The sequence below is a fragment of the Leptonychotes weddellii genome, chromosome 1, assembly GCF_054177405.1.
Source record: "Leptonychotes weddellii isolate Sample4059 chromosome 1, ASM5417740v2, whole genome shotgun sequence".
NCBI classification, from domain to species: domain Eukaryota; kingdom Metazoa; phylum Chordata; class Mammalia; order Carnivora; family Phocidae; genus Leptonychotes; species Leptonychotes weddellii.
In genome coordinates this window covers 57792655-57818203 of record NC_138369.1, presented here as the reverse complement: position 1 = coordinate 57818203, position 25549 = coordinate 57792655, and the positions used below count along the sequence as shown (strand labels likewise).

The 25549-nt window shown below is 40.9% G+C and overlaps 2 protein-coding genes across 3 annotated transcripts in view; one reads left to right on the top strand and one right to left on the bottom strand.

The window, feature by feature from the left end:
* Nucleotides 1-21711, bottom strand: part of WDR48 (WD repeat domain 48) — a 46496-nt gene extending 24785 nt beyond the window's left edge. Inside the window, exons 1-7 of one of the 2 annotated variants that reach the window (XM_006733424.3) lie at nucleotides 21610-21711; nucleotides 6883-7023; nucleotides 4595-4673; nucleotides 3619-3701; nucleotides 3374-3503; nucleotides 1389-1477; nucleotides 874-975 (exon numbers count right to left, since the gene is read on the bottom strand). In XM_006733424.3, the coding sequence (XP_006733487.1) occupies nucleotides 874-975; nucleotides 1389-1477; nucleotides 3374-3503; nucleotides 3619-3701; nucleotides 4595-4673; nucleotides 6883-7023; nucleotides 21610-21657 (672 nt within the window). In that variant the 5' untranslated portion in view covers nucleotides 21658-21711. The remainder of the gene's footprint in view (nucleotides 1-873; nucleotides 976-1388; nucleotides 1478-3373; nucleotides 3504-3618; nucleotides 3702-4594; nucleotides 4674-6882; nucleotides 7024-21609) is intronic. The other variant, XM_081824611.1, reaches the window with a different exon arrangement.
* CX3CR1 (C-X3-C motif chemokine receptor 1) overlaps nucleotides 1-25549 on the top strand; it is a 227335-nt gene that overhangs the window by 193989 nt on the left and 7797 nt on the right. The gene's annotated exons all lie outside the window — the stretch shown is intronic.

The window sequence follows — 25549 nt, the reverse complement described above, 5'->3', positions numbered from 1 at the left end:
GGGCATCTTCAAGCCTCTCTTTGCCTGGTTCTGAAGATGAGTTCCTGGTTTTGGCTAGTTTTCCAAACCTTCCTCTCACCCCTGGAGACAAAGGTTTCTCTAATTCACGTGTGAGGCAGTTTCTATAACGTAATTTCCACAGGAGTGATGGCGCCTCTCATCGCACCACCTCCCTACTCTCCCTTTCCTAACCCGCTCGCAATCAATTCCAGTTAGCTCGGGGCTTCTCCTTGGCCCATGAGAAAACATGGCTGCGGGAGGTAGGGGTACAAGGTAGAGGTGGGTCTTAACTGAAAATGGTGCTCAGTTTTTGTTTTTATTATCTATATTGACGGAACATCATTTCCCACTGCTACAGAACAAATCGAATTATGTACCCAACCAGTACATGTTCAAACATTACCAAAATGTTTTTCTTTGAAATGCTGACTCTTAAGTATTATGTCAGATAACTAAACTTATAAACTGTATCTATACAGTCAAATGACAGGATTTGCCCAAAGTCAAACCCACTGTCAGGAAATTTCCCCTTAATTTACTAGCACAAAGCATTCAATGACAAAACTTCCTTCTGCTTTACACAAAGTGACATTTTAAATTATTGTTATCCTATACACATCATAACTGCATATACTTGTTGGCATTCGAATTATTCTGAGGGAACTTTTTGTTTGGCCTTTATTTAGAAGTGATGCAAACAGAGTAATTTCAAAATTACATACAATTGAGTATTTTAAGGATTTAAAAGCAGACCACAGTTTATAATATGTGTGGCTTTGGGTTGAAATCAACCTAGGCAACAAAGCGGGGAAGTTTCTGGTGCATGAAATTTTGGACAAGGTTATTAGTAAACGTGCACACGCAAGTGCATACCTGTGTACCATCTCTGTTCAACAGCAGTGCTTTGACATTGTCTGTGTGTCCTTTCAGCTTCATTAGTTTTGCACATGTTCTTGGATCCCATACCCTTAAAACCTGTGTATTTTAACAAAATATTACACAAACTGAGTGTGTGTATATATATATATATATATATATGAACAAATTTCAATAATAAATGATTTAGAAGTTAAATGACAACCATTACATTCTGAGAAGGAAATATTGTTCTGCCAGTGGACACTGTCTGAGGCCCCCAATCTTTTCAAGTAGGAGGAAGCCCTTCTAATGTCAAAACACAAATAGGCCTCCTCCACCCATCCACCCCACCCCCATCACTACACGCGACAGTAATTATATAGTTATATTCTCGTTTGTTCAAATAAAACCTTTCCCTTAGCACCCACCAAGCAAAACCATGGTCTGTATATTTAGTAATTACACAGATCAAATTATTTTGGTGTCTTTGTTTTCCAGTGTTAAGATATACCCGTTAAGCTCCCCCTTACCTTCTCAGTGGACCCTGATACAATGATTGTTCCCAGTTGATTCATTGCCAGGCTATAAATGGAATCTTTGTTCCCACTTAAAGAAGAAGCTATTAGAGATAAAGGAAGCTAAACGTTAACAAAATCATCAGCTGTTCAGCAGCTAGTCAGCAAAAATTGTAAGTTCAGTTATTCGGTTTAGAAAATCTTATCTTTGTGAGTGCTCTAAAGAAAAGAAGTCTAGTGATGATGGAGGTCATTCTAAACAAGACCGTTATCAAAATTTACATCTTTTCTAGATTTGAGCATACACAAGTGCTCAATAAATATTTGCTAAATTGAATTGCACTGCCATTTAAAAACTATCCACATAAGTAATGTATTTTCAAAGATATACTTGTGCCAATAAATATGAAAAATATGTCCAAACTCACTATTTTCAAGGAAACACAAATCAAAGCAAAAAATATTATTTTCACCCACCAATTCAGATTTTCAATGAGGTAATAATTCTCAAAAGACAGTTCAACGGTACTCTTATACATTACTTGTGGGATAAGTACAATTTGTTGGCACAGCTCTTGGAAGGACATTAGGCAATGTGTAGCAAGAATCACGTTCATGCTCTTTGATTCAGAACTCAGTTTCACTGAGGTGAAAAAAGTTGCATACAAAATTGTCTATACAGTATGATCCTAATTTTCAATAAAAAATATAAACAAACATACTAAGAAGTTATGAGTGAAGCAGTTAATATATTCGTATATTTAGAAAACAATTGTAGTAAGTACTCAATAAATGTTAGCAATTAGTGTTTCTATAATCATAAATCAACCTGTGTGGTAATCTCTTTAAACAATTCTAAGCAAGATGTATCTGTTGCAGAATCTGTAACCATAAGCCTGGTCTCTGACCTTGGGACAATCCTGACTTCTTTTGCTTTGTTCCCTCCTGTTAGTGTCTCTTTGAGGCAGACCCTACATTTAGAGAGACCCAATGTGTGTCATGACAGCCCTCAGCAGGGACCAGTTGCTGAATCACTACAATAATGCACTGGTGAAGAATCAAAGAGAACAGAGGAGGGTAGTGTTTAGAGCATTGCATATTTCCTGGGGAAAGGGCAGAATATTCAAGAAATTATAAACATCAGTCTCCTAATGTGCCCTTCCTGGCACATCCTAGATTATATTACGACTGTTTTGGCTATGTCAATGTGAGTATTCCACAGTTATGACAAATTGGACCTATATGTAGGGATCTAGATAGTTCAGATCCTGAACACAGACTTTCTAGCCTAGAGGACTCTACTAGGGTGAGCCAACTGTGAGGCCGAGTCTCAAATCTAGATTTGTTTGGGTCTAACCTGGTAATCTGAGATATCTTAGTTGGTGAGGCACCTGCGCTATTAACCTACTGTGAATGTCTCTGAATTGTCTCCAGGGGCACCCAACCTCTCTGAACTCTTTCGAAACTGGCTGGATTGTTTAGGGCGGCTCTGAAAGGGTGCCACAAAATTGGTATTGGAGGACTTTTCTGTCTTTCCTTTGGGTATTCTCCATCTTGGCCATCAACTCAAGGGCTCATAAGACATAGTAACACTTTTAAGAGTCAGAAACTGCCTGCTTTGTCAAGTAATCACCACTTCTATCGACAGTATCTGCTGAAACTGTGGCTCTGGGCCAGGCAATGCTGTGGGAGGTACAAAGTGGTGGTAAGACAGACTCCTCTGCCCTGAAGGAACTTACACTTTAGCTAGGGAGCTAAGACATGCACACGGACAAAAATAACCAGGTTACACCTGAAGAAGTTACCATTTTTAGACTGCAGTGACGAACTAGCTCCTTGTTGTTCAATCATACTCTTGGGGGCTAGAACAGTGTAGGTAGAAGCACTCTCAAAATATGAAGCACTGCCTCGATGCAAACCTATCAAAGATGTTTCATAAACCATTCTTTATTTATATCAACTTGAATTACTTTTAAAGAAGTTTTTTTCAAACACCTTACTTGTGACAGTGTTATTTGAGGCAGTCAATGCTGTTAAAGTATTCACATCCCAAAGGAATATTTGTCTGTCCAACCCAGCCGAAGCTACCAGTTCTTTATCCTTGGCATATGCTAAGGCCTTTACATAATCCTGTAACAGAACACACATACAATGATCTACTAGATCAGTAAGAAAATGAGCCACATAAAGTAGCGAGATCTCAATATTATACTAGAGACACCAAAAATTACGTTTGTTGTTTTACCTTATGTGTCCTTAGTGTTGACATGCAAAATCCCTTATGTGCATTCCACACTTTCACTGTCGTGTCAGAAGAAGCAGATATTACTAGAAGATGCAAAGAATAAACAAACTCGAGTAGTAAGACTTCACCATTTTAAAGACTTATAATAATGCAACATACTTTCAAACTAATGTTCATAGACACACATATATTCTTGAATATTTATAGTATTCTTAACATTAAGTCAAGTATCTGTTAATGTTCACACACACACACACACTTACACACAATCTAAAAGCTTTTCCTAGAACCTATTGTTTTTTGTCTCAAGTATGTATTTATTTATTTAGATTTTATTTTTATTTATTTGAGAGAGAGAGAGAGCACGAGCAGGGGGAGGTGCAGAGGGAGAAGCAGACTCCCTGCTGGGCCGGGAGCCTGACTCGGGGCTTGATCCCAGGACCCTGGGATCATGACCTGAGCCAAAGGCAGACACTTAACCGACTGAGCCACCCAGGCGCCCCTCAAATATTTTTTTAAATAGGCAGAGCAAACTTTTTTTAATGTTCCAGTTGAAGGAGCAACTAATCTGATGGAGAAAAATTTCTCTAACACAGACTGCAAAACCAAGAAATGGATCATACCATAATAAGAACGAAAAAAGACATTAATAAAGCTAAAAGAATACATATTGTTATGAGTCTATTTATATATAGTTCGAATGCAGGCAAAACTAATCTACAGTGTTTAGAAGACAGGAAAGCAGTTATCTTGGGGCATAAGGGAGTTACTGAAAGGACAGTCCAAGGGGGCTTCTTGTAATCTGTATGTAGACATGGGTGTTCACCTTGTAAAACTTACTAAGCTGTGTTCTCAAGGTGTGTGTGCTTTTGTTTGTATGCGAAACTTCAATTAAAAAAAAGTACATAAAAAATGAAAAGCATACCAAATTGAATAAAAAACTTCCAGAAGCCCAATAATCCAAAGAAGTACTTACAAGTTTTCCCATTACAACAAAGTACAATGTCGTTTACCCAATCGGTATGGTGTTCCATAGATGCTATATATGGATCTTGCTAAAATTAAAAGAAAAATTGTAAGGTCATTAGTTAATTACATTAGAGAATGAAATATATTACAAATTATAGATATGTCTTCATTCTTCAATTAATGTGACACACTGCTCTCAGGTCTTAAAACTGACAACTGAATTCAGAGTAGAATGAATGAATTTATTTAAGAGCGAGAGAATGCGCACGCGCCCATGTGTATGAATGCACACTGAGCGAGTGGGAAGGGGCAGAGAGAGAGTCTTAAGCAGACTCCACGCACATAGCGGAGCCCAATGTGGGGCTTGATCTCACAACCCTGAGATAATGACCTGAGCCCAAATCAAGAGTCTGATGCTTAACCGACTGAGCCACCCAGGCACCCCCAGAGTAGAATTTCATCAAACAGTTGGTGCTTCCATATAACAGATGTAAACAGAAGTTTTGTTTTAGGAGTTTTATTACTGATGAAAGCCTAGGTTTCTAGGACAAATGCTTAATTTTTGTCTTAAGTTAGCAAAGACAACAAGATCTGGGCGAGGCACTGCATATGACACAGAGTGCTGCAGGCGGGGGTTTCCTAGGAAGGACAGGATGTGAGCAGATCTACAGGCTTGAGGGATTTGGATCGGGGGTGGTAAAGGCTCACAGCAGACAGCAGACCCAGAAATGAAGATGTGGCTGAACGAGAGTAGTGAGGAGCCCAGCCTGACTGCAGAAGGAGATGAACATTTTTGCTCTTAACCCCCTACTAAGGTTTTTACCTTCTGAACTAAATGTTTTCCTCATGATATCTACAGTCCTTCAGAGAAGAACTGGAAGTCCAAAGTTAAAGGAGTACTAGTCCTGACACTGTATTGATTCAGTAACTTGAGATTCTTCCATTCTTCTCTCTTGGCTTAATTACCAGGAGAGGCCTTTTAAAGAGCATTTAGTTATATCCTACACCCAACACAGGCAAGTTCAAGACTCTTCAAGGCTGAAGAGAACAGCTCTCTCTACAAGTTTATTTGAGAAATGATGCTACTTAGTCTTGTCATGAAATGAAGACCGGAAAAAAGATGTCTAAGGGAAGGATAGGTAGCTTTCTAGATTCTTTCAGGCTTAAGTTCTTGTGTTTTCCTTAATTTATTTGAAATACTGTTAATTCCTAGAAGGTGACATTCCAATTCAAATGTGAGTTCCAAGAAGTATTTCAAAGCCATAGTATTCTTAGTTTCCATTTTTTTTGATACTGGGCCCACCACTATTTCCATTGGTTAAAAAATTTAAAGCCCACTGGACCAAAGTCCATTTGAAGAAACATTATCCAGCAACTGTGCAGAATAGTGGCTCTTTTTTAGACTGAACATCAGACTTGCACAACTTGCTAGACAGACAGAGACTTTTAAAACTACAAGGTCAAGCACCAGGTTCTGAAGTTAGACTGGGAGCTAATTCTCTGTCACTTACCAGCTATTTAACCATGGGTTTCTCTGAGCCCGTCTTCCCATCTATGGAAATGAATCATTATCAGCTGCCTTGAAGGGTTGTTGTGAGAATTAAAACCACACTGGATAGGAAAGGACTAAGAGTGTATCTGGTACATGGCTAGGAGCTCAATAAATGCTCTTTCTCCTTCCCTGAATCTTCCTTCCTATGTCATTCACAATACAGGCATTCAAACAAAATACAAAAAGAGTTCCTTTCCATTTGACTGGGGATTTATTTTTACATAGATTTAAGTCCTTTCCCTGTTTAAGAAAACAGACTTTAAATCTCCTGAAGAAGTCGACCATGTTGTCTTTCTATTTTTATATCAACCTTATAGTATCTAATAAGGCCTTATGGATTTTTTGGGTACCCTAATCACTTTTAAAGAAAGAAATCAAATGTTTCCTCCAGATTAATTATAAATGTAAAAAAGCGTATTCAACTTTTTTTTTTTTTTAAAGCACTGAAAAGGGTTGCCAAGAACAGGAAAATATAAATTGTTGAAAGTAATCCTCCCACCAGACCAATCTCTTTGTTTCTTTGTAGCAGAGATCTCTTATCACACACCTAAGTTTATGGAGTCCCTACCTTAGCTAAAGCAGTTTTGAATACTCCCCTAGGGGTGTTTTTCTCAGAGGCTTACAGAATTCTGGTTGCAGTGCACCAAATAACACATTGCTCAGAGATTAAATCTGAAACTGTGAAAAGTGCCATATTAGACAGACTAACATTTACTGAGTATAAAACTCAATCCCTGCCTTACCTTGTGCTGATTGACACTCCATATTCTTATGATTGAATCTCGACCTGCCGTGAAAAGTCTGTTCAGTGCTGGATCCAGCTGCAGGGCATTGACTCCATTTCGGTTGTACTTCTCCACTTCATCTCGAATAACATAGGAAACCTGATAAATACGTCCAGATTTGCTTTTTATGAAGTTGTAAGACATGCAATAATAAAATGTAGCCTACTAGTAGCCAATCTGAAATTCAAAATCCCATGTTTTCCAATATAAAACTTATTTTTTCAACCCAATAAACATGTCATTTTATTCTGTAGACACTGAAACACTGAGAAGTGGAGATGAATGACATTCATGATGTCAGGCTCAGCTTAGTCCAGGATCAGCAGGTATAAAGTTAACTTACTACAACAGCTTCCTAACCAGACTCCTCCCCACTCTTGTCCGTCTTGAATCCATTTTCCACAAAGCAGCTGGGGAATCTTTTAAAAATGTAAATTGGACTGTGTCTCTCCTCTGCTCAAAAACCTCTTGAGCTGCTTACTCTCCTAAACTCATGATTTGATCTGAACGCTTTGACTGGCCTCAGTGCCCTGCTCACTTCTCCTGCCACTCATCTTTGCACACGCTGCTCGCCATTTGGGCACACTGCACCTCCAGACCATCGCACGCACTGGCCCCCTGTGTGGAAGCTCTTCCCCCCAACTCTGCTGCAGTCTTTAGATGTGTTTAAACGATGCTTCCTCAAAAAGGCCTCATCTGACCTGCCACACAAAATGAAGTTTTGTGTTTCTATAATACGCTAACCATTTCCTTCAGAGCGTTTTCCTCTATTTTGCTGTTGGTAACCTGTCTGCTCCAAGTGAAAACCCAAGAAAATCAACCAAAAGCAACTATAAGTAAGAAAAAGACAGCCCAAAGCAAAATGTTTCTTTCCTTTTTTTTTTTAAAGATTTTATTTATTCATTGGAGAGAGAGAGAGACAGAGATAGCGAGCAAGAGAGAGCGAGCAGGGGCAGAGGGAGAGAGAGAAGACGACCCCCCGCTGAGCAGGGAGCCCAGGACCCCGGGATCATGACCTGAGCCAAAGGCAGACACTTAACCGACTGAGCCACCCAGGTGCCCCAAAGCAGAATGTTTCTAATCTAACAAAATAACTAGTTAAGAAAAAACTGGGGGGGGGGGAGGGGAGATGATTTACAATAGGAACAAGAGTAAGTACTGGAAACATATTTTGCAAGGAAGATACATAACCAACAGCACAAGATACATAAAAGAACAATCTGAATAAAGGAGACATGCCATATTGTAGCACAGGAAGATTCAAAATTAATAATTCTTTCCTAAATCTGTGAATTTAACCCAACTTTGGTCAGAGTCCTATCAGAATTCTTTCTAGAAGCTGACAAAATACATACAGTACAATGTCTCCAGGGGAATACCCATTTTTTAAAAATGAAAGGATATTCTTTAAAGGTTTTAAAAGGTAAAGCTACGGGCGCCTGGGTGGCTCAGTTGGTTAAGCGACTGCCTTCGGCTCAGGTCATGATCCTGGAGTCCCTGGATCGAGTCCCGCATCGGGCTCCCTGCTCGGCAGGGAGCCTGCTTCTGCCTCTGACCCTCCCCCCTCTCATGTGCTCTCTCTTTCTCACTCTCTCTGTCTCAAATAAATAAAATCTTTAAAAAAAAAAAAAAAAAAAGGTAAAGCTACGAGAATTACAATGGAGTACCACAACAGGAATATAGAAAAAAAGGATCAGTAGAATAAAACAAAATTTGGACACATATTTTCCTACTACAAATTTTTAATTTTGATATAAATGTAGTGTTTCAAATCAATGAGGGCATGATAACCTCTTTAATAAGTTATCTAAGCATCTAGTGATTCCACTGGGAAAAATTATATCCTTTCTCCAAATCTTAAACCAAAATGAATTTGCATATGAACTAAAGATTGAAATTTAACAATTTAATCATAAAAATATTTTTAAAAGACAGGCAAATATGTATAATCTCTACATAGAGAAGGTTCTGCTAATATGACAAGAAACAGGGTAATCTTTTCAAAGAAAAAGACCAATGCTGCTCTGACCAACACAAGTCAAAACCTTCCAGATGTACACAACTGCTCACAGCAGCATTATTCACAGCCGCCAAAAAGTGGAAACAACTCAACTGCCCACCAACTGATGAACAGATAGACAAAATGTGGTCTATCTGTGCAATGGAATCTCAGTCAGCCATAAAAAGCAGTGAAGTACTGAGACAGGCTCCAACACTGACAGAATCTTAAAAACATTCTGCTAAGTTAAAGAGACCAGTCACAAAAGGCCACCTATTTTAGGAGTATACTTCCAAGAAATGTCCAGAACAGGTAAATCTACAGAAAGAGAAAGTACATTAGTGGTTGCCAGGGACTTGGAGGAGAGGGAAATGGGGGTGAATGCTAATGGGTATGAGGTTTATTTCTGGGGTGACAAAAGTCTCTGAATTAGGTGATCAATGTACAACATTATGGATTTACGAAAAAGCCCTGAATCGTATACTTTAACAGGTTGAGTTCACATAAATTTTATCTCAATAATGCTGTTATTCAGGGAAAACCAAACAAAACTCTGATCGTCAAAAAATAAGATGAACAAGGTTAAAAGGCAAACATCTAAAATCTGGGAAAATAATGAAATAAGTATGAAAGATAAAACTCTTGAGAACCTACAAAGAGTCCATACAAAACAGTAAGAAGTCGTCAAACTCTCTGACAGAGAAATAAAGATCACCAAGAGGAAATTTTTTAAAAAGAAAAGAAAATGCCAACAAACACATAAATAAAGACATGAAAAGGGCCAGGGTTATATGCACAAAGACAAGACTGTTGTTTTTGGCCTAGTCTTTTGGGTGCAACTAACTGTAATACTTACTCAAATCAGCTTAAATTAAAGAGAGAGGGAGGGAATTTAAAAAAAAAATACAAGGATATCTATCAGAGTCCAAGGGCAGGAAATATGGTCATGATTCATAAGAGACATTTTTAAAATAAAATCATGGCACTTCTCTGCTGAAGTCTTCCAAAGGTTTTTCACTGCATTTAAAAGTCCGAATTCCTCACATGCTTTGGATCTATCCTGCATCTTCACACTCACCTCAAACTCCCCCTAGCTTCTTTCATGAGAGTCACCCCAAACTCTGTTCTGTTCCTCAAACACATCAAGCTCTTTTCCACCCACACCAGGGCTTCAGTATTTACTGTTCCCTGTGCCAAAAACATCCCCCTCCTCAACGATCCCCACAGGAATACCCTCCCCCTGGCTTTTATCTTGTCTGGCTCATCCTGGCCCTTCAGGTCTTAGCAGAAAAGTCACTTCTTCTGAAGGGCATCCCCTGATCTCCTTCCTCCATCACTTACCCTATTAATTTCTTGCACAGTTCTTACCACCCTCCGTATTTCTCTTTGTTGTATCTTCTTCAGGATAAAAGCTTCAAGAGGGTAAGGAACTTGTCAGCCTTGTTCCTTCTATCACTGTGCCTCATTAGTGTGTCTGGCACATAAAAGACACACAATAAATATTATTGCATGAATCAGACACTGGAAAACCATCGGAACCAAGATGGCTTCGATGCCAATTTAAATCTCTCTCAATCTCTTTTTCTCTGGGGCTCCAAGACCCCTTATCTGCTTCTCTCAGTACATTTCATAGTGGAGACTATGTTGCAAATAGGAATCTTAATGTTCAAATTTCTGGCAGATTATGTGATTGGTCCAGTGGGAAAGGGTCAGAGAATAACAACATGACTGTCAGGTCCTAATTCCAGGTGGAAAGTAATTCTTAGCAAAACAAATCCAGGCCTACCTCTTCAAGGGTATCTACTACAGATGTGTGATTAAAAATGGCAAAGAATTAGAAGTATCCTAGTTGGGTAAATCTTGGCACACACCTTATAAAAGAGAATGCTACTTAATCATTAAAAATGTTGATGTAGGGGCGCCTGGGTGGCTCAAGTCGTTAAGCGCCTGCCTTCGGCTCAGGTCATGATCCCACGGTCCTGGGATCGAGCCCCACATCGGGCTCCCTGCTCGGCGGGAAGCCTGCTTCTCCCTCTCCCGCTCCCCCTGCTTGTGTTCCCTCTCTCGCTGTGTCTCTGTCAAATAAATAAATAAAATCTTTAAAAAAAAATGTTGATATAGATCTAGACTGACCAACATGGGAAGAAAGCCATGATGTGTTTTTTTGAAGTGAAATATGTCCAATACAGTAGTGAATAATAAATATTATAAAAATGTTGCAGAATTTTAAATATGTATTTTAAAACAACTATGTAAGTTTGGAAGGATATACATACATAAAACTATCAGTAGTTATTCCTGAGTGATAGAATTATGGTGATTGTCACTCACTTGTGCCTTTTTTACATGGTATGAATGTTTTACGGTAAGACATGTATTAGTTTTTTGAATTTATAATTTAATTTCTGTCCAACTAATTCTTGCCTGTATTCAGAAGATCAAATACCGTAATACTGAACAGACTCTAATGAGGGGCGTCTGTTGGCTCAGTTGTTAAGCGTCTGCCTTCAGCTCAGGTCATGATCCCAGGGTCCTGGGATCAAGCTCTGCCTCAGGCTCCCTGCTTAGCGGGAAGCCTGCTTCTCCCTCTCCCACTCCCCCTGCTTGTGTTCCCTCTCTCGCTGTGTATCTCTCTGTCAAATAAATAAAATCTTAAAAAAAAAAAAAAAAGAAAGACCCTAATGAAAAACCATCTCCCTGTTGTCTGGGTAAGACTCCCCATACCCAGTCTTAATTCCTAGGGGTAACAAATTTCAACTCTCGGTTGTTTCTGAAGAGTTACTCCGTTTCTCAAAAATACTGTGCTTATCCTACAACCTTCCATTTTAGACATTATCTATTTACTCAGGGTATGGTAGACTGGGATCTAGCTCTGGACTACTCTCAGTAACTCCTCCCTCTACTCTTCTGATACAGATATACCACGATTTTCGATTTTTGGGTGAGTAAATAACCAGTACTAGCTACACTGTTTGACTTTGTAATTGCTGTCTACTGACTAGCCAAGAACTATATCATGAATACATTTCCTTTCTTAGAGAGCTTTTTGTTTTCCCTGGCATTCTCCCTTTCTTTCCTTCTTCAATGCTTTCCTCTACTTTAACTTCAACTCCCCTTCATTGTAGCACCACATGAGATATTCTAGCAAGAGCCCGGACCACCCCACTTTGCCCAAAAGTCTTCTCTCAGAAACACACATCTTCTCACTCTGGCCCAGGCCACCTGCCCTCTCTGTCTGCTGGCACAGCTGTCACCTTTGATGCTTCCCTTTACTGCTCTTCTGGGCTGGGTTTGAGCCACTGTTTCCTGAATTCCAATGTCTCCTCCTTTCTGTGTTCACTCCCCAGTTTTGCTGAAGCACATTCCCAGGACCTCAAGAAACTAACACAGGAAAAGGTGCACGGGAGGTGATTTTAGCCCTCACAAGCCTAAAAAGGTCTTTACCTCTACACTGGATTTGGCTGGGTGAAGAAGTCCATGTAGAAAAACCCCTCTGCTTCTGAAGGCACTGCTCCAACTTCCAATCCAGCACCCAGTGTTGCCACTGAATTCAATGCCATTCTGTTTCATTCCATTCTAAAATGATCTCATTTTCATTCTTTCCTGTACCGCCACCTGCCCACTCCCCTCACTCCTAAGTGTGTAGGATCTTCTCTATTTTCTTGCTGCTTTATTTACTTAGTTTTTGGTCCTTATCAATTAATTTTGCTATGCACTGAGAAAGTCCTTTCAACCTAGAAGCTTGCGGCACTTCAGCTCTGAAAAACTTTCTTCTATCAAGTAATTAATAATGTTTCCTCTGCTCCTTCTTAAACCCCCATCAGTCAGATGTTGGAACTTTCAAACTGATCCTTCATCTTTTATGCTTTCTATATTATGGATCTTTGTCCTTTTGTTTACTTTTCTAAGACCTCCTTTACTATTTTTTAACTGCTATTAATTTTTTTTAGTAAATTTTAGTATGATGGACAAAACAGCAATAGTATCTTCAAAAAGGAAATGACTAGATAAATTATCCATTCTAAGTGGTCATTAAAGAATGAAGATGAGGGGCACCTGGGTGGCTCAGTTGGCTGAGCGTCTGCCTTAGGCTCGGGTCATGATCCCAGGGTCCTGGGATTGACCACCGTGTCGGCTCCCTGCTCGGCCAGGGGCCTGCTTCTCCCTCTCCCTCTGCCGCAACCCCTGCTTGTCCTCTCTCTCGTGCGTGCTCTTTCAAATAAATAAAATCTTACAAAATATAAGAAAAGAAAATGAACTGTATACGCTGATATATTCCAAGACATATCACATTAAGAACTTATTGTTTGAGAGAGACAGAGCAAGGGGGAGGGGAGGAGCAGAGGCAAAGGAAGAGAGAGAATTCCAAGTAGGCTCCATGCCCAACATGGAGTCCAATGAGGGGCTTGATCTCATATGACCTGAGATTATGACCTGAGCTAAAACCAAGAGCCAGACACCTAACCTACTGAGCCACCCAGGCACCCCTAAAAACCTATTGTTAAAGAAAAAAATTGGGGCACCTGGGTGGCTCAGTCGGTTAAGCGTCTGCCTTTCACTCAGGTCATAAACCCAGGGTCTTGGGATCAAGCCCTGAGTCGGGCTCCCTGCTTGGCAGGGGAGTCTGCTTCTCCCTCTTCCTCTGCCCCTGCTCGTGTGCCCTCTCTCTCACTCACTCTCTCTCTCTAATAAATAAATAAAATAAAATAAAATAAAAATGGCCGTAGATAAAAGAAAAACAGGATGCAGTTCTTTCAACAAATATTGATGAAGCATCCACCAGTGGCCAGGCTCAATTCTAAACACTGAGGATTTTGTGAGTGGGCACAATAGTCCTCCTGGAGCTTTCATTCTTTTATTTTTTTTTTTTAAGATATTTATTTATTTATTTGAGAGAGAGTGCGTGAGCACATGAGCAGGGGGGGAAGAGTAGAGGGAGAAGCAGACTCCCGACTGAGCAGGGAGCCTGACACGTGGCTCAATCCTAAGACCCTGAGATCATGATCTCAGCTGAAGGCAGACCCTTAACCAAAAGAGCCACCCAGGCAACCCAGGAGCTTTCATTCTAGTGGAGAAAGAATATAAGAGAAGTCACAGTAAGTTAAATGAAGTTTGCTGCCACCAGCCCCCCAAGATTTAGGTAAGCTTTGTAGGCAGAAGAGATGGAAGTAAAAGAAAAAGAAAAGCAGAAGGTGCTGGAGATAGTAGCAATGAATGAGTGAGCAAAGTCCTGGAAAAACCTCATTAAACAGTCAAGAATACAGGCAAAAGCAGAGACGAAGACTCATATCTGACCATTTTAATTTGCTTAAAAAAAGTGGGCAGGGGGAAGAGCAGAGGGTACTTTAAGAACTCTGCAAGGGACGGGAAGCCAGACCTTTGGTAGGAGCTATGCATTTTGGAAGAAACATGTAAAGGGACAAACAAGGAGAAGAATATGGCAGTGCCCCAGCAGCAAGTACCCAGTTAGGTTACACTCTTAAGTATTTGTAGCTGGCTTAGTAAGCACTGTTTGATTAATTTCCCCAGCAACTGTCTGGGACCCAAAATAAAGAAATCAGACAATGGGGACGATCCACTAAACTTCATGTGATCTGTCTCTGCATCTCAAGCTTAAATACCCCTAGAGTTATTGGTAATGTGCCAGAGGCTACAGTAGAGGCAATCAGGAGAGAAACTATCCTTGACTATTTTAATTTCATGATAATCAGATTAGTTTTCTATAGCTGACATAATAAATTACCACAAATTTAATGGCTTCAAACAACTCCCATTTATTATTTCACAATTCTGAAGGTCAGAAGTCCACACAGAGCTTGGATGGGTCCTCTGTTCTCAATATAGACAAGACCAATATAGACAAGAGTTGACTGATGGCTCTGTGTTCCTTCCCGGGAGGCTCTAGGAGAGTTGGCCTCCAAGCTCATTCAAGTTGTAGGCCTGAAGGTCCTGTTTCCTTGCCGGCTATCAGCCAAGGTTCCATCCTTGCTCCTACAGGCTGCCTGTAGTCCTTCTCATACTTTCTATGTGCCCTCTCCTACAAAAAAGCGTCCCTCTAGTGCCTCAAATCTGACTTCTGTGTCCACTGGAAGAACATTCTCTGTGTGTTTCTTTTTTTTTAAGACTTATTTATTTGACAGAGAGAGACACAGCGAGAGAAGGAACACAAGCAGCGGGAGTGGGAGAGGGAGAAGCAGGCTCCCTGCTGAGCAGGGAGCCCAATGCCAGGCTTGATCCCAGGACCCTGGGATCATGACCTGAGCTGAAAGCAGACGCTTAACGACTGAGCCACCCAGGTGCCCCACATTCTCTGCTTTTAAGGGCTCATATGATTAAATTGGGCCTACTGGGATAATGCAGGATAATCCCCCCTTTAAGGTTTGTAACCTTAATTACATCTGCAAAGTCCTTTTTATCATGCAGTATAACATATTCACAAGTTCCAGGGATTATGGCATGGGCATTTGCTGGGGGGCGGCGGGGGGGGGGGAGTTCTGCTTATCACAGTAACAATTTTTTATATGAAAACAAATACGGATATATCATAGAATAAGTACAAAATTCACCATCTTTTTAAGAAAAGAAGGGATACTTCAAAGCATTTCAGGCTCGGGGTGTCTGGGTGGCTCAGTTGGTTAAGCACCTGCCTTCCGCTCAGGTCATGATCCCAGAGTTCTGGGACTGAGCCTGGGATCTAGCCCTCATCAGGCCCCCTGCTCAGCAGGGAGCCTACCGGTCCCCCTGCTTGTGTGCTCTCTCTCTCTCTCTCCATCAAATAAATAAAATCTTAAAAAAACAAATAAAGCATTTCAGGCTCACAAAGGAGGCACTCTGGGCTATTTCCCCAGCCCCGCCCCCCCACCATGTGCACTGACTCACCTCCACTTGGTTGTCTAACAGGTATCTTAATTGTGGCATTGCCCAAACCAAGCTCCCAATAGTCCTCTCCAAACTAGCTTTTCCTGTGGTCTCCCTCACTGATGGGTGTTAATGGCAATTCCATTCTTCCAGTCACTCAGGCCAAAAACCTTGATGCCATCATTACTTCAATTTGTCTCATCTAGTCTTCCAAAATCTCACTACCCTGCATGGAGCACTATCACCTGGATTTCTTAAATAGCTACTGGTCCCCCTGCTCTGCCCTTGCTCACCTTCAGTTTGTTCCAAATACAGCAGCCAAGCTGGTCCCATTAAAACCCATATATATTGTGTATATTCCTCCGCTCCAAATTCACCAACTGCTTTCCATCTCACTCAAGAGCAAAAGCCAAAGCCCTTCCTACGACCTGTAGTTCTCTAAAAGATCTGGCCTGCAGTTATCTCTCTGATTTCATCTCCTGCTCCTCTTCCCTTGCTCACTCCACACCAGCCACAAAGGCATCATTAGCGTTCCACAAATAAGCCAGGTACATTCCCAAACAGGACTTTTGCATCTGATATTCTCACTGGAATGCTCTTCCAGACGGCAATCTCATTTCCTTCAGATCCTTACTCAGAAGTCAGCTTCTCAGCAAGGCCTTCTCTGGCCACCACAACTAAAATTTCCCCCTCCTCCTGCTGCTTATCACTAACCCTTTTTTAACCTTTTAAAGCTTATTTTCCCCCAATATTATATTACAAAAATTTCAAACACATACAAAAGTTGAAAGAGTTACACAGCAAATATCCATATACGCACAACTATTCTACAATTAAGTTTAGATTTGCTTTATCTCATACACATCCAACCACTTGACCTGTTATTTTCAATGCCTTTCAAAATAAGCTGCACGTCATCAATACCACTTCCCCCTAAGCACTTCAACATGTATATCATCATTTAGAGTTCATTATTTATTTGTGGCTCCCTTTTTTTTTTTTTAAATGGCTCCTCTTTTAAGGTAAAATTTACATACAATGAAATGTAGAAATCTTATGTGTACACAGATACTTCTAACAGATGTATGGATCTGTTTAATATAAACCCCTACCAAGACATAAAGAACATTATTACCACCCTAGAAAGTTCCCTCCTCTGCTTCCCAACCTCTACACCCCATTCCTAGGCAATCTAGATCTGACTTTTTTCACCACAGATTAGTTCCGTCTGTTCTATAACATTCTATAAGTGGAATCACACAGCTCTTTAGTGTAAGGCTACTTCCAGCTATCAGGCTAAATCAGGCTAAATTTGGCCAAGAAAATACTGGCCAGATAGCAGTAATTCTCACATCTGTTTTCCTTGTTCAATCCTGTGGACCATTACTTTCTACTTGTACCTAATTTCAAGAGTGCTGATTTTAAAAACTATTCTAAAAAGCAGTCTTGCAGATAAAAATACGACAAATTCTAGCTTGACTTCTCCTGGTCAGGGGGCATTAGTAAAACTCCTCCAGGGGTTAGTAAAAAACCACCCATAGTCCTAATCCAGGCCAAAGCCTGTTTCTGTAAACAAAGTTTTATTGGAACACAGCCACATCTATTCATTTAGGTATTGTCTATGGCGGCTTTCACGTTGTAATAGCAGAGTTGAGTAGTTATGACATAGTAAAATGGCCTGCAAAGCCTAAAATACATACCATCTGACCCCTTAGAGAAAAAGTTTACTGACCTCTGTTCCAATGGATGACATATTGGTATAATTTGTTTTACTACCCATCCTACATAAAAAGTAACTCATCTTGAACATACAGCTAATTTGTAAAGGTCTTTCCTTGAGAAGTCAGGATCTGGCATCATTCTACTTCCTTTAAAAAAAAAAGTCTCAAAGATTAAACAACCAACCCAGAACTTGGACTCAGAATCAGAAATAAGGACCCATACTGAGTTCTGAATAGGTCTGGAATAACTAAATATTCAGCAGAGAAAAAAGGTAAGTACTGATAAAAGAGACCTTTGTTGGTTGCCTCTCCATTACCCATTTCTGCTCCTCAAGGCAAGCAAATCCTAGAAGAAAATGTACAGGAGCTACTTAAGAGACTGTAGCCTTGAATACTGTGTGAACAGACATGAGGACTGGGATGGGACAGCGACCAAGAGGGAAGGCCTAGAGCTGAGAGTTTGGGAATAGAAGATAACTCATCAGCAGCCCAATGGTAAAGCTGACTTTACTGCACTTCTTAGGTTAGAGAGTCACAGTGAGCCTGCTGGTTCAAGATTTGCATGAAACCAGCACCACCTCTTGACTTTTCATTTACCTGAGCCAATACATGTCTTTTATTACGTAAGCCTGGTTAAGCTGGATTTGGGGTCATTTCCAAGGAAAAGAATCCTGTTATGGAAGGCCAAGTATGTATATACTTGAAACATCACTGGATACTAGGGCATGGTTGTTGCTTCTAAACCAGGAATAGCAGTGACAACCTTATTCCAAGAATTCTGAAGCAAGTTGAAGGAAAGATGGAGAGAGCAAGAGAAGGAGAGGGAGGAAGTAGGAGAGAGAGAGAGAGAGAGAGAGAAAGAGAGTGAGTCAACCAATAGACTGTGGTTGTTGGAAAATAATAACAGTAAGGGACACCAGGAAGTGAAGAGACTTGTTTTGATATCTTGATTACCAGGAAAAAATCTGCATCATCTATCTCAATTCATACATTTGATTGTCTGATCATGTTTCTGCCAATCACAAATTCACCCCTCCCCCTCATACTCACCTCCAGGCTGCTGAGAAGTTGAATGAAGATGGTAGGACATGTGCTCATTCTTCATTATGTCTATAATTAATAAGCAGTATGTTTGGATCCCTCTCCACTAGTTATTTATCAATATTATAAATCTCAAGGGTTATTTTTGGCCTAATAATGAAGCTTAGGGCTACTGCCTCTTGGTACAAGACAGCCAAGAGGCAAAATATATTTAGGTAGCCATATACACTTTCTCCAAAATGGAAAGATTTTATTTATAAAAACAAAGAATGTTGTAAAAAGCTCAAAAATATAAAAATTAATATATATTTTAAAATAAAAGATATCCCATTTCCTGCCTTACCCATAATCACATAATCTAATACATAGAGACTATCACTGTTAATAGCCTTCCAGATGTTTAAAACACATTATTTCCTTTGTGGAAATGGGACTATGCTATGTTGACTTGTTTTTTTGACTTCTGGACACCATTCCTTTTTAATAATACAGATCAAGCTTATCTTTTTAACAACTGCAAATTAATCCACTAGGTAAGTGTATTTATCTGCTAAGTGACTACTGTTGGACATTGAGATTTTTTTCACAATGACAGCATTCCTAAAATAAACACTCTTGTACAACTAGAGAGATATATGCATATGCACTTTTTAAACTTTTTTAAATTAACCTAATCTAAGTGAGAGCAAGAGAGACATGAGCTGGGGGAGGGGCAGAGGGAGAAAGAGAAGCAGACTCCCCACTGAGCAAGGAGCCCTGATGCAGGGCTCAATCTCAGGGACCCTGGGATCATGACCTGAGCCTAAGGCAGACGCTTAACCAACTGAGCCACCCAGGTGCCCCTCATTTGCACTTTTGTAAAACAATTTTTTAGACGAGGAATTGCTGGGTCAATGGGAATGTGTATTTAAAATTTTGACAAACAGCAAGACACTGAACAATAAATACTATGACTTTGTTTAGAGTTTAAAAAAATCACGTAAGTTGGGTACACATGCACAAAGAGGTATAGAACATTGGTTTTCAACCAGGGGCAATTTTACCCTCCCGCAAACATTTGAAAGTATCTAGTTATTTTTGGTTGTCAACACTGGATAGATGCTAACATCTAGTAGACAGAAGCCAGGATGATGCAGAACAACTTATAATGCATAGAACCCCCTCCCGACCCCCCCATAAAGAATAAAAAATCATGCAGCCCAACATGCCAACAGTGCTCAGAGTAAAACAAAATACAAAAAACTGGTCTAGGGTTATATATCACACCGTCCACAGTAGCATTCTTCGAAGAGTAGAAGACAATTACCATTTATACCTTTGTATTGTTTGTGGGGTTTTTTTGGGAACGAACATGTACTAGTTTGAAAAACACTTCCATAAACAAAAGTTCTCCCTCACACTGAGATACAATCAATCTCTGTAGCTTCTCACATTGGTTCTATACCTTGGGGACAAATTCTGAAAGCAACTATCTTCAGCAGGCTAATATTGGTTCTTTTGATGCTCTTCATAGGAAATAGTTTCAGGTTACTTCCCCAATCTGATTGCTAGACCTATCAAGAACAAGGTACTAAGTGCTGAACCCCAAACTGTAGTTTTGTACTATGACCAGCAAAGAATGGAATTATCTCCCTCATTCAACATGTGATGGCTCACATTCAGCTTATTAAAACACTCAATTTTTCCATACACACTGTGGTGAATTTACATTTCCTCATCTTGTACTTTTATATGGCCTTTAAATTTAAATGCAAGTAACAGATGCCTGATTAACTCTCCTTAACTACCCTAAGAAGTGTACCACTCTAGTGTCTAGAAGACAATTAAGACAATCTTGAGTTACATTTTAGTCCACAGCACATATTCTCACCCACCTGGCTTGGATGCTGGGGTTACTTAAATCCTGTTACTGATGCATTTAAAAATCACCTAACAGGGTAAGCTATTTTAGATTCTGATTAATTTCACTCAATTCAGAGACATCTAGTGAATGCTCAGTGATCAATGAGATCAATAAAACAAATAAGTAAACTGCCCAGAAGACAATGGCCTACAGCCACTGCTGGGGTTACCTTACTGAAGGATCACTTTGTCCTGTTTACCTATTAAACAATCGATTTCAATCTGTAGAACTACATATAATGTGTTTCATAAAGAGATCCTGGGTATTACTTATTCCCATACTGTCTCAATTCTTTGCACATCTTTGGGACTAAACTAAGTGCTCGGTAAACGTTTAATGAACAGGCACATAAATCGTCACTCTATATACAATTTATTTGCAGGTAAACACTTGTAATAGGGCTTTTACTCCTTGCACAGCTGAAAATACTAGGTAGCGATAACCCTTAATCGTACCCAAAATAAAAGTGGATTCATGAAGGCATAAAGAAACACGAAAGGGTTAGATAACTCTTTACCCTTGGATAATAAATCATTAGAAACAGGAAAGAATCAAGGATGCACAATGAAGATGAAGAAAATAAAAATGATAATTTCCCCACTAACACCAGCACACTTCCACGTCGTTTCCACCTCACAAGGGACAAAGCTTCCGCAAAAAGAAAAAAAATAAATAAAAGGCAGAGGGCTCCCCTGTGCCGAATCCTCCGCAGAAACCCCGCAGAGCCATCTGCGCCCCGCCACGCCCCCGCACAGGCCCATTCCGCCGCCGCCGGGGAAGTGCCCGCAGGCCTCGGCTCAGACGCGGATAAGGCAGAGCGTTTTGGTGAAAAGCAAGGGAAGGGGGAGGCAGGTGGGCGGGAAACGAGCCCATCCAGATCCCGCAAGCCCCAGCCTACGAAAGAGCTGGAGTCCGGCAAGCCCTAGCTCCAAACCCCGCACTCTAAGGTCCTGGGACTGGGCCCAGGCCGGCCCAGCCAGCCGCCCCCCGCCCCTTCCTCAAGCCGTTAGCGCCGCGGCCCCACCCCTCACCGCCGGCCGCGCCCTGTCCCGCTCTCCCCAAGCCGCTACCCTGGACGACCGTGGCCCGAGGCATCTGCTTGCTGCAGGTGGGCCCGGGGCCGCAGGCCACGTCCAGGAGGTCGAGGAGCGGGACTCCCATACCTGCACTTTCCTCCGCCCTGCCGTGTTCTGCCGGTGATGGGCCGCCATCTTGCATGTTGACACTGCTACGTCACTTCCGGAAGTGTTCCCGACCGGGCGGATATCCCGCCTCTTCCCCTTTATCCAAGGGCAGGTGGTGAAGCCGAGGTCGGGCTTGTCTTGTGCTCACCTAATGCTGTTTGTCACTGTGGGCAGTGGCTCTTGGGTGAGGTTGAAGCACCTAAAAATCGTTGCGTGCGTATAGTGCTGGCAGAGAGAGGGCCACTTCTGGACTGAAGGAGCAGTCCGACTCCAGCTCTGGGCCTTAAACCATGACTTGCGCTGGTCTCCGGGGTGCCTCCTCCAGAGGTCTAAGCAGGCATAACGAAGACTGAAAGAATGTATACTGGACATGGGAGGCTTGGACAGACACCCCCCCCCCCCCCCCGCCAACTTTCCTAGGCAGCCAAGGGAACGGACAGATTTGCCATGAAGTACCTAAAAATGGAGAATTATAAATTGGCTTTGAAGGAGGAGAAATAGAATGGCTGGCAAAGAAGGTGGCCCATACCTTAAGGAGGAGCAAAGTTTCTATTTAAATAAGAGATAAAGTATGTTATAGGAAGATGAACATTAAATTGTTCCTAGAGACAACTTTCTAAGTTAATGAATCCTGAAGGAGTTGGGGCTCACTCTTGTATCTGGTTTAAATCATCTCTTATACTGGGACAATTAGATCTTCTGGATGAAAGTTTGACTTAAGAATGCTTTCCTGGCACTGATTTTAGGTGCTGAGGATGGTCAGACTCCTTGTGAAAGTGATTTCTATAGAACTGCACTGTCCCATACAGCACCCACTAGGCACGTGTGGTTCCTGAGCACTTGAAATATGGCTAGTTCAAACTGAGGTATGATGAAACTGAAATACTCAGATTTCAAAGACGGGATAAAGAAAAGAATATAAAATATTTCATCAATATTTTTTATCAATCTCACATTGAAATGATGTCTCAGAAATACTGGTTAAATAACATAGTAAGATTATTTCTTTTTAGTTTTTATAATGTGACTGATAGTATATTTGAAGTTACATATGTAGCTCACATATTTCTGTTGCATAGTGCTAGTATAGAACGATGCTTAGGAAAGTTCTTGTCTAGACAAATGCCTTTTTAAATTAATAAAGAAATGTGAATTCGAGGAGTAGGAACTGATAGCAGAAAGCTTCTTAAGCAAAACTGGCAGTGATAACTTGGAGATAAATTACATATACTACATTTTATTATAGACACATTCATTCATTTATTCATGTGTTCATTCAGCAAAATACTATTTAGTTAAATGCCAGGCAATATATTAGGTGCTGGGGATCCAGTGGTGAGTGCACATAATCATAGTACTTAGAGTCCCATGGTAAGGCAGGAATTAATTAAACACATAAATAAATATGGAGTTAAGTATAGTGAAGAAAAATAGTTATGAGACAGGAAAGAAAAAGACAGGAAGGAATCCTTGAGTCAAGATCTGAGAATGGAGTTAATTTGGCAAGGAGAGGGTACAGTCTGAGCAAAGGTCTTGTGGCAGGAGGGAGCATGGAACATTCCAAGAATTGAGGACGAATGTTTAGAGTTCAGAGAACAAGGGGAAGGAAAAGGCAGAGACTACACCCAACAGGATCTTCTAGAGCAATAGGAAGCTGTTGAAGGAGTTTAAACAGGGGAGGGAGGGAAATGATCTGCATTTTTTTTCTTCCAAATGTTTATTTAAATTCTAGTTAGTTATGATCTGCGTTTTAATTTTTTATTTTTTTAAAAGATTTTATTTATTTATTTGACAGAGAGAGACACAGTGAGAGAGGGAACACAAGTAGGGGGAGTGAGAGAGGGAGAAGCAGGCTTCCCACGGAGCAGGGAGCCCGATGTGGGGCTCGATCCCAGGACCCCGGGATCATGACCTGAGCCGAAGGCAGATGCTTAACGACTGAGCCACCCAGGCGCCCCTATGATCTGCATTTTTAAAGAATGATTCAACAAATGTCTGTTGAGTACCCATGATGTGCCAGGCATTGTTCAGGTTTGTTGCTCTGCACAATATGGTGGTACCTGCGAGAAATGCATTGTGAGATTGTCGGCGTTCCACTTTGGATCCAAAGAGCGTTGAAGACATGAAGTCCTTTTAATGTGCAGAATGTCCAGCAGGATGTCCAGAATTTCACTTTGCCTGAAAGGAATGTTGGCCTTGGGTAATAATTCATGGTGCAAAGCTAATTGTTTGACCAGGTGGCCAAGAACATCGGAAAGAGCAAGACTGGAGAACTGGTGACAAGGAATATTTGGGAGGGGTTATGCTGATGGACCTAGCACAATGAATCTTATGAATCATAAGGATGAAATGAACTGCTCTGTGGAGGAAACTCAGCCTCCTTTTCCAGGCTCACTGCTTGCTCAGTGGACTCATGAATGAAATGGAAAGGATAGCAGGATTGGAGCTATGCCTAGGATCACCAAACCACTGTTGAGTGTTCAGGTTGCCAGCAGCAATGACCAGTTCTGAGTTAATGAGATACCCCCTGCTCCAGGAGGACCAGCCAGCCACTCAGAGGCAAGTCAGTTCCTTTGGCCCTTCCCAGTCACTGCGAGACAATAGTTGTTTTTCTCTCTGAAATTGCTTACTGTAGATTTCGATTTGCTTCTCTGCTTGCTGTGCTGCTGTCAGTGCCCCCATCTGGGGATTTATTGAGTGTTTTATACACAATCACTGTGTCTGACACCATATAGCTTCTGACCATGAAACTCACTCTGTAATGAAAGAAATAATGCAATGGGCTATTGCCCATAGAATTCATTGGTCTAATTGTATTGTCTATCACCAAGAAGCACATGTCTTATTGAAGATTTAGTTATGGTGCCTTCTGGGAGATAACCGTTTTTGCAGCATATGCTTGAACTAGTGTCCAATATTTAGTACTTTTCCTTCATGTCCTTGCTGTCTATTGTTGTATAACCACCTCCAAAACTTAATGGTTTAAAACAACTACAACATTTACTTTGCTTACAAATCCATAACTTGTGCAGGACTCAGTGAGGACAGTTTATCTATGTTCCACTTTCCACTTGATGCCAGCTGGGGCAGCCAAAAAGTTGGGGGCTAAAATCATCTGAAGTTTCGCTCTTTCACATGTCTGGGGACTGATGCTGAGTCTGTGGCCAGAACACCTACCCGTGGCCTTTTCACAGTGCTATTTGGTTCCTCACAACATAGTAGCTGGGTGCCAAGGGCAAAACATCCCCAGAGAGAGAAATCTGGATGGAAACTGTAATGCCTTTTTAAACCAATAATGGAAGTCCTTCAGTGTCACTTCAAAACTACATTCAGTTCATTAGGACTTAGTCACTAAGGCTGGTTATATCAAAGGAGACTCCTTTTCTTTCTTTTTAAAAAAACTTATTTAAATTCAATTAATTAGCATATAATGTATTATTTGTTTCAGGGGTACAGGACTGCAATTCATCAGTCTTATATAATACCCTGTGCTCATTACAACACATGCCCTCCCCAGTGTCCATCACCCAGTTACCCCATGCCTCCACCCGCATCCCCTCCAGCAACCAGAGACTCCTTTTCTTAATGGGAGAAGGGTCAGAGAATTTCTGGATATGTTTTTAAACCATCAGGCTTCCATATCCAAAAATAATGGATTTAGGAACAAAGGGCTATTAAATTTTTTTAACTGCCAGTCTTTGAGATTCTGGGTTTTGATTGTTTAGAGGTCTGTTACCAAAGAAAGGAATTCTCCCAACAAAAGCTGAGCAATGGTTCCATTGATTTGGGGATGAGACTACCATCTAACCATTTTGTGTGTCTTGAGTCACTGGATAGGCAAGAGAAGGAAAAGGAGAAGAGCAAGGTTATGGTATTGGCTGGAGTGATTCACCCTGATCATCAAGCAGAAATAGGTTTG